This window comes from Diadema antillarum, unplaced genomic scaffold (genome assembly GCF_040938485.1).
Source record: "Diadema antillarum isolate AM-2024a unplaced genomic scaffold, OU_Dant_1.0 seq00001497_RagTag, whole genome shotgun sequence".
NCBI lineage: Eukaryota > Metazoa > Echinodermata > Echinoidea > Diadematoida > Diadematidae > Diadema > Diadema antillarum.
The window spans coordinates 1,091,243-1,106,940 of NW_027272234.1; the positions used below are offsets into that span (position 1 = coordinate 1,091,243).

General features: G+C 41.9%; 1 protein-coding gene across 1 annotated transcript in view; it reads left to right on the forward strand.

Moving 5' to 3' along the window:
* Nucleotides 1-15,274, forward strand: part of LOC139710097 (uncharacterized) — a 31,138-nt gene extending 15,864 nt beyond the window's left edge. The window contains exons 9-14 of the mRNA XM_071622037.1: nt 1,106-1,260; nt 2,628-2,971; nt 3,911-4,011; nt 6,146-6,253; nt 7,001-7,175; nt 8,823-15,274. Of these exons, the coding sequence (XP_071478138.1) occupies nt 1,106-1,260; nt 2,628-2,971; nt 3,911-4,011; nt 6,146-6,253; nt 7,001-7,175; nt 8,823-11,884 (3,945 nt within the window). The 3' untranslated portion in view covers nt 11,885-15,274. The remainder of the gene's footprint in view (nt 1-1,105; nt 1,261-2,627; nt 2,972-3,910; nt 4,012-6,145; nt 6,254-7,000; nt 7,176-8,822) is intronic.
* The last annotated feature ends 424 nt before the right edge of the window (nt 15,275-15,698 follow it).

The window sequence follows — 15,698 nt, forward strand, 5'->3', positions numbered from 1 at the left end:
AGCCTGGGGACTCAAACCAGGAACATCGTGCTTGAATGTGCATACTTTCTTCCTCTGAGCTAAGACAGTTAAGACAGATTTTTTTTTTAGATTTTTTTTTTTAAAAGAACACGACAAAAGAAAACAGCAAAAAGCCAACCAAAAATCTTGTCATATTTTGATCTATCCCTCTCATCTTTGTACAGTTCTCAACATGTGAATGTCACATTTTGTCTTTTTGGGCTGTCTTTCTTTCTTGGAGAGGGAAGGGGTTATTAAGAGCAGGAGGCAGCAATGGAATCTATTGAGATGACAAAGTCTGGATTCTTAGGGTGAAAATAAACAGGAGAACCAGAAGAGAAAGAAGTGTAGACTTTTTGCAAGATGAAGTAATATTGTGAACTATCTGTTTTTGTCCTTTGCAGTGTGTATGTAAATAATTAAGTTCCTGCTCATCATAGCAAGGTTTATCGGAAAGTGTAAGTTTTTGGGCCAAAATGTCAGTCATCAGGACGGTTGGATACTAGTAATCGGCCTCTAGATACTACATCTAAAGCCAAGTTCATATCGGATGATGTCATAGAAGCTTGTGGGAGTGTCGAAGAGTTCATGAAGAGTTGAGTGCACCACACTTAAAGGGGCATTTCAAACAACTTTCGTAATGTCACATAATGGAGTACATAAATCAACAGCCCCATGTATAGATTTATGGAATTTATTGTGGTCCTTGAGCAGAGAAATCAATACTCTGACAAACCCAAAACAAATTACACTGAACAATGATGATGACATAGGAGCCTCACATATTTCACAAATGTAGCAATGTAATATTACAATACCAGTGCTTAACAAGTTCACTTATGTAGACTTTATGCATGCTTTCTTCTTTTGTTCTGCTTCTTTGAGCCCCTACTCATGCATCCTTATAGTGAGGCTGCCATGTCATCATCCTTGTTCATTGTGATTTGTTATAAATTTTGAAAATGTTCTTTTTCCTCATTCCAATCCTATAAATTCTGAAACTCTGTACCCAGTATAACCAATTCATAGTTGTTCATATGTAGAAATCTGAAAATAATCCGGAGGTCTCTTTAACTCCTGTCTCTCACTACTATGCCCAAAGCAGGAGCACAGCACTGGAGCACCGGAGCCCGGCGAGATCGAGATGGAGCCAGAGCAAGAGGAGACGGAGGAGAGAGGGGAGTACTACCAAGGCGACGAGGTTCAGGAGGAGTACGAGAGGGAGGAGTCCTCCAAGCGATCTAGGAGGGACAGGAGTAGGTGAGTGTGGAATAAGAGGCAGAAACTGCCTGTAGCAGAAATTTGTTTGGAGTGCAAACTGTTTCTGTACCAAAAGCAACTTCATGTTCATGTCGGCTGTATTGAAGTGGGCCAAAATCAAAGAGAACTGGTAGACTTTTATTAGTGCAATCAGACAACCAAGGGTGTCATCATAATTTCATCAAGGAATATAGCAACACATCAAAACATTGCTTCAGAGGGTATAAGTAAACTTGAACATGGTGTGACAATGATCCTGAAGGTTCCATAAAGTTGTTGATCAATGTCTAGATTAAGATAGATTGGTGTAGCTGCTTACCAGTTAGATTATGAGGACTATTTGAATATTAGGACTATTCAGAAGATCAATACACATCGACTAATATTGAACCGTGATTCTTGTAAGTATATTTCATTGTCATACAACATATGACCTTTCTTACGTTTTTCCCTTCATTTGCCAAGTCCACTTCAAAGAAACTTCCATGTGATTTACAGATTTGCGTATGAGTACATACTTTCCGTATATATTTTGATTGGAATTAGGACTAGGAATGCTTTCAAAATCTTAACTTATCATAAGGAGCAAGGATGATGACAAAGCAACTTCACCTAAGAGTGTTTGTTTCCATTTTTTTCTTTTGAGTGCTGCAAAATGTTATGCGCGCACTGTCAAAAATCCCTTGCACAGAATTGGTTACTAACCAGAAGAGATGATTTCATAGAGATTAGTTTTTGCAGAGAACATATTCGGTATGCCTAGATTCCTGTATCCATAGTACTATAGGCATGCCATAATATGTAAAGTTGTAGATACGTGGTTTTCCCTGTCCATGTCTGACATGTTCAAAGTACTCAGTATTGTGGTAGGGATATAAGGGATCACTGTAGGATTTAACACCAACAGGGAGAAAAAAAAAGAGCAGTTGGATAAAGTGATGGAAACAACCCAAGCAGTTATTGAGTTAGTGTGAATCAGAGATTTTTCTCCTCACCACCACTAGAGGGCGAACTATACAATGGCATCTGAGATTTCATGTGGGCTGCCATTACCCACTTAGTAATGGCGGACTTCAAACACTCGTAACATTTTTACAGGGCGTATTTGAACTTTTGAACTTTTACGTGAGTATGCACTTCTTAGTTTGGCTGCTCCTGGTTGCTCGTATGCTAGCGTGTTAGCATGAGGGTTGAGCCTACCGTCTCACATCTCCCCGTTTTTCCTGTGCACTCACAAAACAATTGTACAGGGCCTATGCATATTTAGCACTGTGGCACTTACTCATTATAAGCTCTTTGGTGTGAATCAATCAGCCAAAACAAATGGCAAAAGTATTACTTCATGTTATTTTTGGCTGTCAATGTAGGTCACGTACACCAAAGAAGAGGCGCTCTCGCAGCAGGTCACGCTCGAGGTCCAGGTCCACATCCAGGTCTAGGTCCAAGTCCAGGTCCAAGAGGAAGAGGAGGTCCCGCTCCCGCAGCCGCTCCCGAAAGCGAAGGTCCCGGTCCAGGGACAGGAAAGACAGGGACCGGGACAGGGATCGGGACAGGGACAGGGACCGTGATCGGGACAGTGAGAGGCACCGGGACAAGGAGAGGGATCGGGAGGAGAGGAGGAAGGAGAAGGAAGAAGAGGAACGGCAGAGGGAGAGACAGAAGGAGCGAGAGAAGAAAGGGCTTCCGTCTATTAAGGACAAACATCTTAGTGGTATGCATTGCAATGAATTATGAATTCCTAATGTTTGACTGAAATTTACATTGAATAGTGATGTGCATTTCAATCCCCATTTAATCAGAAGCCCTGTTACCACAAAGTCAGGGTAGCATCTTGGTAACTTTTTTACCCTACTTTTAAAAATGGTTCACGCAAAATGTTGTTTGGATGTTGCCGCAGTAACTTTTGCCAAATTCGTTCGCCAATATTACCCTGATATTACCTTGAAATTACCTAGGTTTTGCAGTGGCGGATCCAAGAATTCCGTTAAGAGAGGGCGCCTTTAGAAAATTAAAGGGAGTCCACGCCCCCCTCCATTTTTTTGTCCTTTTTATTTCTTTTGTTGTAACAAAAAATAAAGTGGGGGCACACGCCCGGTGCGCCCTTTCCTGGATCCGCCACTGTATTGTCAGGGTAGAATACAAGTGCTGTAACATTCCCTTGATACACTCAACAAGCTTGTGCAACATTGCAGACAGAGAATGATTCACACACCGTGCGCCGATCACATGCATGGATTATAACTACAGGTCTCTATGTAGTTGAGATCAATGAATATGAATATGTTTTGTTTATATAACACACTTTGATGACTGGTGGGTGGGATGGTCCCATCAGTGTGTGTAGATACCTACCTGGAGAAAGTTTTGGTGTGTGTCTGTTGAAATGGTACCCCTCACTCTCTCCTGTGGTTTTATCGCCCGATGTAAAAAAAAAAAATGATAATTTTTTCCTTTCTGGTCATTGTCCCAATTTTATCAGGGTAAGTTATGAATGGTTATGCAATAAAAATTGAGCAAAGTTAGGAATAACGCTAGATCCACAACCTCATACCTCTTTTTGAAAGACACTGTGCAGTCCATATGACAGTAACACCCGTACATGCATGGCCATACCTAACATCTTTTGTACTGTTTGGTATATGCTCTTCAGTATGTAGTACCACACTGTGGCTAGGGCGTCTCGCCAAGACCGTGGCGGAGTCTGACATCAGGGCACTGATCAAGGAATATGGGGAAATCATCTCTATTGAGGTAAGATCCCTGCAAAGGTGCTTGATGATGTGAAAACATGATTTAGGATATGTGTGAAATTACAAAAAAAAATCAAATTGTGAAATTTTATTCAGAACTGCCAAGTCTCCTTGACTCTGCAGGAGGCTCCTTGATAACTGATTGTTTTTTTCTTCATGTCCCAATGATAGAATACAAAAGCCTCCCCGATTTTTGTCGAGGGGAGACCAAGGGATCGCCTGCGGCATCTGTCCATCCGTCGTCTGTCCATAACGCTACAAAAACTTCAATAACTCTTTACTCTGGGCTTCAATTGCAATCAAACTTCGAGGGAAGAGGGGTCACACAATGTTTCACATTTTACATTGCGTTTCTAATATGGGTCACAACTATTGATCCATAGGTCCGTTTGTGACCAAACTTGGATGGTAGATGTCCTTTGGGGAGTGGATGATCACCACAAGGTCAAAGATCACGGGCAGGGGTCAACAAACTTTTAGAGCCCAATGTTTTTATGGCACGTTTCTATTATGGGTCATAACTTTTGATCTATAACTCTGTTTGTGACCAAACTTGGATGGTAGATGTCCCTTGGGGAGTTGATGATCACCACAAGGTCAAAGCATACTTGCCAACTAATAAGATTTAACAGATTCAGTAAGATTTCTTACATTAAAAATTGCAAAATAAGATTTTCTGTCGGAGAAATAAGATTTTTTAAAAATACTTAGATATACCTTTCATGTGTACTTTCTGAAGATTTTACTGAAAGTAAGATTTTTAGCTTCAGTTTGCATATAAAATAAGATTTTTGCAATCCACGAGTAAGATATTTCATCTTGAAATGTTGGCAGGTATGTCAAAGGTCACAGGCAGGGGTCAACGAACTTTCAGAGCCCAATGGCGCGTTTCTATTATGGGTCATAACTTTTGATCCATAACTCCAATTGTGACTAAACTTGGATGGTAGATGTCCCTTGGAGAGTGGATGGTCACCACAAGGTCAATGGTCACAAGCATGGGTCAACAAACTTTTAGAGCCCGATGTTAAGTTTTTATGGCACATTTCTATTATGGGTCATAACTTTTGATCCATAGGTCTGTTTGTGACCAAACTTGGATGGTAGATGTCCCTTGGGGAGTGGATGGTCACCACAAGGTCAAAGGTCACAGGCAAGGGTCAACTAACTTAAGGGCCCAATGTTAAGTTTTTACAGCACATTCCTTTTTTGCCATACATTTTTACCCTTGTATATCTCTTTTTATCTGTTAATCACTTTTTAAAATCTGTTATATCCCATTTGCGTACAATTTCTTGTACGCGAATGGGCAAGACACATTGTGACACTTGTGGATATAATTATTTTGGCCCATTTAGATGTGTGTAATACTCATATCTGATTGCTCTTTGGAATCTTTTTGGTTTTTTTTTTTCTGGTGAGATTGTATGAAATCCTCCTGATTGCAAATAGTACAGACGCTCGGAAGGAAGCCCTACAAGAAACGTACGCGACAATTTTTTTTTATCCTTAGGAAGTGAAACCATTGCTTTTACAGTTCTGTTTGAGATAACATGTAACACACTGTCTGAGATTCACTCCAGCGCAAAAGATCAATGGATATTGCTGTGACATGATTTGTCAATTATCAATAATTGATTTTTAGAAATTATGTAACCGTCGTGATTGGGTATAAGCTCTGAGGTTATGGACTTCTGGCGAACCCCTTTGGCTAATCTATCTACATTTTCATTGTTACCTAACTGAAATTGTGTTATTACAGCGTTATTTCACACATTTTGTATGCATATGTGTACATTTTTCTTAGCAATAATCAACAGTTCTGCAGGCATATAAGAACTGTGTTGTGGCTTTAAAGTGAAGTCCTGGTAGTAGTTGCCACTCCCATTGTCAATTCTGCTGTTGTGCAATATATTCAGATAGTGAGACAACTACTGCAGTTACTGTATATTGTTCGGAGTTGCAAATATGTGGTGAAAGCTGTGCTCAAACATGTAGAGAATTTTTAAGTTAATGTTCATTATGCAAAATAGTGTGAGAAAACTTCTTGCTTGCATCAAACAAGATGATGTGACTTCAGTCCAAATGAATTGAGTGCTTGGATATCACACTGTCTTGATTGACGTATTCTTCAGATCATCGCCACGAGGGGTTGTGCGTATGTGTGCATGGCGAAGAGACAAGAAGCGCACAAGACTCTGAAGAAGATAAAGGATGTACGACTGCATGGAAACAACCTGAAGGTAAGGACACTCTTGAAAGTGTGTGCTTACTGTGCAGTGGCTGCAGTTAGTCACTTTAATACAAATTGAGACCATGTCAAAATACAAAACTGCAGTTTTCCACATGTCGGGACGAATAAGGAATAGATTAGTGAACTATGTCATCTTCTCCAAAGCATTTTATGAAAACTTCTTAATGGGCAGGGGTGGATTGACATAATATTATGCATTATTTTTATATCCATGTTACTCTTGTCGTGTTGTTTAGAAATGGAGTGGTTGTGATATTGTGTGTGTGTTTGTTGTGTCACAGATGTATACATGGCATTTTAGATATTGACATTATTTACCAAGATATGGATGTTTCCAGAGTGTGTAAATGTCACTGCCCTCTTTGATGATAAAACTTTTTGACAATCTTAGCCACAGTCAGCATGATTTTCGGTGCTCTAGGTTCCTTTGATCATTACAAATATCCATATCAGTCAAATACCTTTGGTTAAGCACTTGCAGCTGTTGACTTGTGAGTACAGGTCCTGATTTCATGGTTATATTTCTATGGTATGAATTAAGTGATTTTGATAGTTTTCTGGGTACAATTTGAACGGCGGGCCATTGTCATGTCAGTAGGATGTGACTAAAAGTCCTTGTAGTGTCACAAGGCAAGCTTCAGTAGGACAAAAGAACAATCATTGATCATTTGTTTAAATAAAATTTTCATTTGTCCACTCATTGACTGACCTCCTTTGATACTTGACACTCCACCAGGTCGCCTGGGCCCTGGGGAAAGGCATGAAGGATGCCAACTACAAAGAATACTGGGATGTGGAGAAGGGCGTCAGCTACATACCCTGGGAGGAACTGCCGTCCAGTGGGAACTATGAGGTCATCGCACAGGGGGGCATGGTTGATGAGGAGACACTTCCCCCTGAAGTCCGAGAAGGTGAGCTTTATAGCTGGGAAAGTTCGTCTGAAGTGACGTTACAGAAGGACAGTAATCCATGGAGTAAAAAATTATACAGTGAAACCCCGTTATAACGAGTTCGGTTATAACGAGGAACCGCTTATAACGAGGTGATCGCTTTGACAGAAACCTCTGACAGAACGAATTGCTTATAACGAGATTCCGGTTATAACGACAATTTCGGTGCATCATGATAGAGAAAAATATAAGCAATTTGATTGTATATAACGAGGTTCCATTTCTTGACTAAATTGTTGCGCGCGACAAACGAAACATTGAAAATCGAATTCACGCTATCCACGTCTTTTTCCCGTTTTGCAGAGAACCGCTCCTTCCATGTTTTCTTCTAAACCACGCAATAAGACATAGCAATGCCTTCCGATATTCTTACTGAATCATTAAACAATCATTCGATTTTCTTTTTCGCGAGATGCGCGTGCGTGATATTAGGTCAGACCACAGCGCAACAAGGAAAAAAAAAGGATAACGCATTCAAAAACTTTTCATGCAACGACACTTGTGGTCAAAAATGGACAATTGAAATGCGTGTGCAACTCATCATTGTATCCTCTCCATTTTTAGTTCCGCCTTCCAGTTCTTTTGCTGGTTAGCAAATAAGAGTTCGAATGATTAAAGCCGAAATAATTAATAAAATCATCGCAATCCCGCCTGGTGACGGTAGCGTAAAAATAGTTGAATAACGCATGTCAACATGCTTAATGGGTGTTCAGAAAAAGAAACAAACACATTTACTAGTTTGAATAGATCTGGATTTGTTCATTATCATTTAACAAATGATAATTTAGATATGAATGTGTATGATTGATAAAAACTTTATTATTAACTATAAACTAAAATTATTACGATAAAAATTTAACTCATTTCAGCCCCTACTTTTTCGTCTAATTCACATATAATTTCCCTTTATTCTCTCAATAATAATGATCCATAATTGTGTAATAACAACGCAAAAGGATGTTCTTAACTTTCATTGATTGGTATATGATGTCGTGCTTATGTTTTTCTTTGTTTTTGATGCGTACGGATATAACGAGGTACCGGTTATAACAAGGTAATATCACCGGTCCCACGGACCTCGTTATAACAGGGTTTCACTGTACTCTCCCCTTTGAATGTTGATAAAGATATATAGCTATATATGTATATATATATATATAGGTATATAGATATATTGGCCTGAATTGTGGTCAATATTATGTTGGTCTCTTGTTTAAGCCTGCATTTCATAAGAAAACATTTGAAAGTATATGACACTACCAAGAAAGCAATGATAGTGTTGCGCATTTAGGTCACTGAATCTATCAGTCGGTCAACCAGTGCTTATGTCACCTGTGCACATCAAGCTGATCTTGGAAGTTTTGTATTGCATTGCAAATTAAAGATAGCATCCTTTGGGTTAAAAGAATGTTTGAAGTTCTTTTGTTCATCTTCCTGTAAGAAAGGCATCAGCTTTGCCACATACAGCAAATGTGCAGTGTTGTCTGCTAACAGATTGGAAGATATTTGTATCAAAGTATACCTTTTTGGATGTATTTCTATCCCTCCAAATGGCTCAATATTCCTCTTTAAATCTCACATTTCATATATCTTCCTATATCCTTTTAGCCAAAGCTGCCCGAGATGCTGCAATCAAAGCGGCCGAAGCAGCGGCTGCCTCGACTGCATCTGCTGCTGCAGCAGCTCTCACTGCCCGTCAGGCTCCCCAGGAAGCCAAAACTGCTCCAGTTGCTCCTGCACCGCCACTTCCAGCACCCCCACTTCCATCAACAGGCGCAGAGATTCCAGCACAGCCTCCAGCTGCTGCTGCTGCTGCTGCTGCAGCCATACCAGCAGTCACTCAGCCAGCACCTGTTGCTCCCGTTCCGGTCCCAATGCCACCTGTTGCTACTCAGCCCCAAGCTGCTGCTGCTACAGTGACAGGAGCAGCACCTGTTGCCACTCCACACATGGTTCGTATGCCTGTCATGCCTGGCGGAGTCTTTCCTCCCTTCGTCGGGTTCGGCCAGATGGCTCCTCCTGGCTACAGGTTCCCCCCAGGATTTGTGCCTGGGCATCCCCCGCCAATTGGTGTCCCTCCCCCTGGTGGAATGATTCCTCCTGGTATACCACAAGCAATGCAGCCACCTGTTCCAGCGTCCAGCCAAGCTAGCACTGCAGAGAGTACAACCCAAGAGGGAGAGAAGGCACAACCAGGAGTTGCAGAACCCAAACCAGCAGGAAGTGAAGAACCCAAGGTTCCCAATCAGCTTCCTGGATTGCCAGTCACTGTCGTCACACAGCCTTCTCTGGTCATGCCTGGTGGAATAAGGCCACAGTTCAGCATACCTGGATTAGGAGTCACCCAAGGGCTAATCCTTAATCCAGGAATGATTCCAGGACAGCGGATGCCTCCTCCAAGATCCATGTTTCAGCCTATTCCACCTGCCGTTTCAGTAGCAGCTACTGCAGCAACGTCCATGGCAGCCGTCCGCCCAATACAGTCATTGCTCAATAATCCGGGCTTGTTAGGGCTTACTCCACAGGCTATTACAGAGGCAATTAATAAAACAGTATTACAGCAACGAGAAGCAGCAGAAAACAAAGGTAATCCTGCACTTCATGGACTCTTCAGGCCCCCTAGACCTCCTGGTATTCAAATAAGAGCCGGTCAGTTACCTGGGATTGGAGGACCTCTTGGAACAATTGCAGGACTACATGGAGGTGGAGCAGGACCAAGACCAGTCGGAGTAGCAGCACTACCAAATACAAGCTCTACTGGTAATCAGCCTGACACTAGTGATGGGTCATCAATGGGGCAGTCAGAGAGACAAGAGAAACCAAATCTACTGGAATCTGTGATGAGAAGGAGTATATTGAAGAGTAGAATGGGAGAAAGGCCATCTATGGGATTACCTGAGTCTCCTTCAGTTGGAGAGAGCACAGCTGCAGAGGAGAAAGCTGCAGAACAGAGAAGTGGAGAGAAAATACCTCCTTTATATGGCGAAAAATCAGGCCAAAGGCAAGACATAGGGCAGCAGGGCTTTAATCCTCAGGGTCCTGGTATGCCAGGAAGGCCTGTGCGTCCGGAACTTCCTGGTATTCAAGGAAGGCCTGTTCGTCCGGAGATTGGTGATATAAACAGATTTGCAGGACAAGCTTTGCGAATGGTACGGCCAGTCATTGGCCAGCAAATGATGCCTCGAGGATTACATCCCGGCATGATCCGCGTTGCTCCCCCAATGCAGAACATCAGACTAGCAGGTCCTCCTGGATCTGTCCAGTATCCAAATAGTGGAATGCGCATGCCGCCTCCCGGAATGGGAGCTCCACGTGGGCCAATGCCTCAAGGAATGGTGCCTCCCCATGGTATGCCGCCACCACCCAGTCAGGGACTCCCACCTCCAAATAGAGGTATGCTACCAATAGGGCAGGCTGTGCCTCCTGACAGCAATGATCCAAACAAGCCTAGACCTGGACCGAATATATCCCCTCTGATGCCTGACAAACCAGATGGGGGTGAGAGGCAAGATGAGGATCTTAGACGACCAAGTGGAAGCCGCTGGAGCAATGCCCCTCAGGAAGAAGGAAACAAGTTTCCAAGTCGCTGGCAAGGAGGGAATCCTGATTGGAGAGAGAGAAACAGAGGTGGCAATGACGGACCACGAGACAGACCTCAAGGACCCAGCTACTCAAGAGACATTGACATGAGAATGGCAGAAGGCCCTCGAGACCGCGACTTCAGAAGATCAGACGACAGGGAGCGACAGGGACGCAGCTGGAGGCGAGACCGCGATGACAGATCCTTTAACCGTGACAGAGATGACCGTTTTGGCAATCAGGATAGGGGTTTTGACCGATCACGCGATCAAGACAGGGATATAGACAGGGAGCGTGACAGAGAGCGTGACAGAGATCGTGGCTGGCAAGACAGAGATCGCGGCAGGGATCGTGACCGTGACAGGGGTAGAGACAGAAATAGGGACAGGGAATGGCGCGAGAGAGATAGAGATAGGGACTATCGTCAAGATAGAGATAGAGACAGGAATGGAAGCCGGGATATTCCTAAAGGGGAGTTCTTGGACTGGAAGGCTCCTACGCCCGAAATGGTGTCAGCCAGCTCAAGCGGGAACCAGAGGACCAATCCTGAAGGTGCTGTGCCAGATGCATCCGCCTCTGCCCCAGGACTCCCACAGGAAGCAATAATCAAGCAGTCCGACACACCACAGGCACCTCAGCCGGTCCAGCCATTTGAAGCTCCTGTCCAGAGTCAACCATCTCAGGCTGCAGACAGTTACGAACCTGACAAACCGACAGAAGATACAGAGCCAGCATACCCAGAGATGTCATCAGCTGCAGTTCCCTCCCTCGTGCCCCAGCCTGAGACTTCTGAGGCTGGTCATCCAGATGAAGGAGCACCACCTGGCAATGTTCCAGGACTTGATGATATACCCAAGGAAGGTCCTGTCACCCATGGTACTACCCCTGAACCAGCCATGCCATCTGTGGCCTTTGTACCGCCTGCCAAGGAGGGCACTTCCAGTCCAAACTCCAACACTCAAGAAGACCCTGGAATGCCACAGGCAGCAGCGGAGCCTATGCCTGCAGAAACCGTCCCAGTTGAGCTGGAACAGAACCAGCCAGAGGCAGGACAGTCCGATGCTCAGGCTAGTGCTGAAGAAAACCCGTAGGGAACTTTGTGTGTGAGAATGTGGAACAAAAGCGCTGTTATCTTCCTGAATTTGTACTTGCAGTCAGTGCCAGTAGCAGTGCTACAAACCCTCAGATTGGTACTGCTGTGTCAGATGTGTGAAGAGATTGTGAGAGCAAATGAACATTTGTTTTTTTTTTCACAGGATTGACTTTCCACAATGTTTTGACTCTGACACTTCTGTGTATATGCCAGTTTGGCAAGTTTTGCATTGATTAACACAAAGTATTAAAAGTGAGCTCCTGTTGAACGTCGGTATTCAAACTTTTCAAATCTGAGAGATCATGTATGCAATGCTCTTGTTGACCTCCAACCATCATTTAAATGATTTGCGTTATTTTACTTACATCTCCCCCTTGTATCAATCATACAAATTTGAATCTCTGAATACTTGCCAAAATTAAGATGTTAATTTTTGTGAGAGCAAAGTGCAAGATTATTGTTGTTTCATGGCAGCAAGAGCTTTGTCAAATAGATAGCTGTAAGTACATTGTAATGTCAAAATTGTTAATTTTCCAATCCCCACCTAAGTATTACTTCAGTCGGTTTTTATGTTGTAGTCGGGTCCTCTGTCATTTATGAAATATTGTGACAGTTTATTCCAGTAATCTTCGCATCATTTTAAATCCCTCTGATCATTCAAGCATCTAATACCATTTTCCTTTTCATGGTGTGTAACACATATTGCATAATCAAATGTGCAGATGTGAACTGTGATCAGGTTCCCTCCAATATTTGGCACGGAAAATTCTTTGCCAAGGGAGAACCATGGTACGATATTCTTACAGTCTTTGTACAAGTGTTGCGCCCAGTGGCTGTTTTGGAATGAGACCACTCTACATTGTGTAATTTTGGTATGTCACGGTTGGAGAAAATGTTCCAAAACTGACATCATCAAGACAGATTATTGCACATTGCTGTGGACAATTGATTAATCGACTGGTGACATGTGAGCTGTCAGCAGGTCAAAATGTCAGGAAAATTGTTATTCTGTCTTGTTCTCGGTGCATTACTCTTCACTCTTGGTAGCAAGATGTGGATTCAAATTGATTGTGGTCAGCATGCAATTACTGTAGTGCTGTGTCAGTGTGAAAATGTCAACATAATATTTAGCAAACAATCAGCACTGAAACAAAAGCTGGGATCTCCCAAGTATGAAGGAATGCACAAGCGACATCATAATGTTCACAAATGTGTCATCATTCACTTGGTAAGCCAGGGAAGAATGCCTAGTAGGAAAGCCATGCAGGTATCTGCAATTCAGCCATTTCAAAAATGGAAGGTGATCGTCTTCTACAGTTTTGCCAAAGTTTGACTCTTGTCCCATCCAGTGAGAAACCTGGAAAAAAAAAAGTCTTGACTGTTCCATTGCAGTTGAAACATAGCTTAATGTTATATGCAGTATCACCAGTAGGACTGTATACATTCACATTCTGTGATTCTTTGTTGATTTTTTTTAAATGTTTGTTTTGTTAACAACATTTGTGAATATTATACTTAAGTAGTGCAACCCTGTTCAGGTTCTCGGTAAAAGGAGATTGCTGATAGTGGTGCAAATGCTTGTCATCTGTCCCATGACAGATGTTACCTATTCACTGAAATACTTGTAAGCTGCAATTTAAATTTCAGGACATGTAGCACATGTGCAACCTGCATTCTTGTTACTGAGCAGTTATATGCATTTCTGTGGTAGTACATTGTACTTTGGTTTGCTTGTGTTGGAGGATCAAGTTGTGAGAAAACCTGAAATTTGCATATATGAAGAAGACTTTGTGGACAAATCTTTCTCTCTTTTTATACCTTGGAAGCTTGAGGCACTTATGGTGCAAATAAAGATAGATATTTAATTTTCTAAAGAAACTGATATGTGTGACCAAGCAAATGGAGTCCTTCTTACATAAGTAATGCTTTTTATATGCAGTTTGCCTGCAGAAAAAGGGGCATTTTTACCCATATGTTACATATTTGCATTGAGAGACATCGGATATGAGGATCTTGAGCCTTTACTTTTTGTTCTCCAAGCGGATATGGATAGAATTGTTATTGTTCAGAAAAGGAAGTTCAGAGTTTCTACATGTTCCTTGAGCTTGCACCCCTAACCTGGGTAAGTGAATATGATATTGAGATAAAGATGTGTTGCAACTTACATTCCTGTATGGCAGAGCATGCTTTGGGGATGAATATGCATGTAGCTAGATGCCTGTACATTGCATTAGCAGGGGAAAAAATTTAAAAAGGCAAAAATAATGATTCTTAGTTGTAAATGTACTTTGTGTTTATACACGCTATAGTGTTAAGGAGTTCTTATAGAAAAGCAGAACATGAATTGGCACCCAAGCTTTTGATATATTTGACATATGAGTTATACATGTTTATTGTATCTTACAGCAATAGCAGCATAGTTCTAAGAACTGACAGAAAGTGATATGTACAAAAATGCACTCATTTAATTTTTGCTGGCATTGGATTGGTCTTAACCAAGACCCAACGATGGAACTGGTCTTAACAAAGACCCAGCGTTGGAGCTGGTCTTAACTAAGACCCAACGATGGAAGCAACACCGACGAATTGAAACATTAAATTTTCTGGCTTCACACTGAAGCCCATCGATGGATCTGGTCTCAACCGGGACCCTTCGATGGAACAGGTCTTAACCAAGGCCCAGCGTTGGATCAGGTCTCATGAGAGACCCTCCGATTGAGTTGGCTTCAAACAGAGGCCCGGCGGTGGAACAGGTTTCAACTGAAACCCTCCGTTGGATCAGGTCTTAACAAAGGCCCATCGATGGAGTAAAGGCTTCAAACTGAAGCCCAGCGATGTATGTATGTGGTCCTAACTAGGACCCAGCGCTGGATCTGTTGACAAACCGAACATTCTACTGGTTCTTCAGGTAATATCAGGTCATATCAGACCTGTGACTGGACCTTGCTTGTCAGTCATATTTTGTGCTGTGTTTATTTTAGATTTCATGATATGTACATATTACTTGTTCAAGAAAAACCTCCTTTTATCAAAACAGGGATGTAACAAGGGTTGGGGAATAAGGAATACTGGTACTTAACCGGTACTAAGCTGTAAAATCAGTTGACTAATATTTGGTTGCTGTGAAGATCTGCCTATCGACTGTTCCTTGAGATACTTGGAAAGTCTCATTTTCAGGCTTCGAGCCATGTTCATGGCATGATGCATATATATTGGCATGCAGTGTAGATATGTTAAGAGTTGTGGATTTTTGGCTTCTGCATGAATTGACAATCTGTCAGAGCATATAGACTGCCTATGGTGTAGATTTTTTTTTCTCCCTATTTTGATAAAAGAGGTTGAATTCTAAATTGATTGTGTGATTCATCTTTATTTCATGTGGGTGCGATGCAGATATTTCAAAAGAAATTGGCTCAAATCATGCTCCATTGCAGTGGAAACATCTATCAATTTCTGCCAAAGGAGGCATGACATGTTTCCTATAGTTTTGCTTGTAAAAGGAGTAGCATGAATTTGATGATTGATCAATCAAAGTACTTATTCATATTAAACAGTCTATATTTTATGTTTCATTTGTGCAGAAGACAGAACATGATGCAACTGTTGCTTTATTGCCATTTAATCTTTGCTTACTTGAAATGGCATTAGATGTAGTGAGTACATGAACACCAGTATTGTCACTATCAATACATAAACAATGTCTGGTTGCACCTGTTCTGAAATTAAGAGCATTTAACCACATTGGACTTTATAAGCATTTACTACATATATTTTCACTGAGTCCTAAGATTTGAACTATCTGTTGACCACAT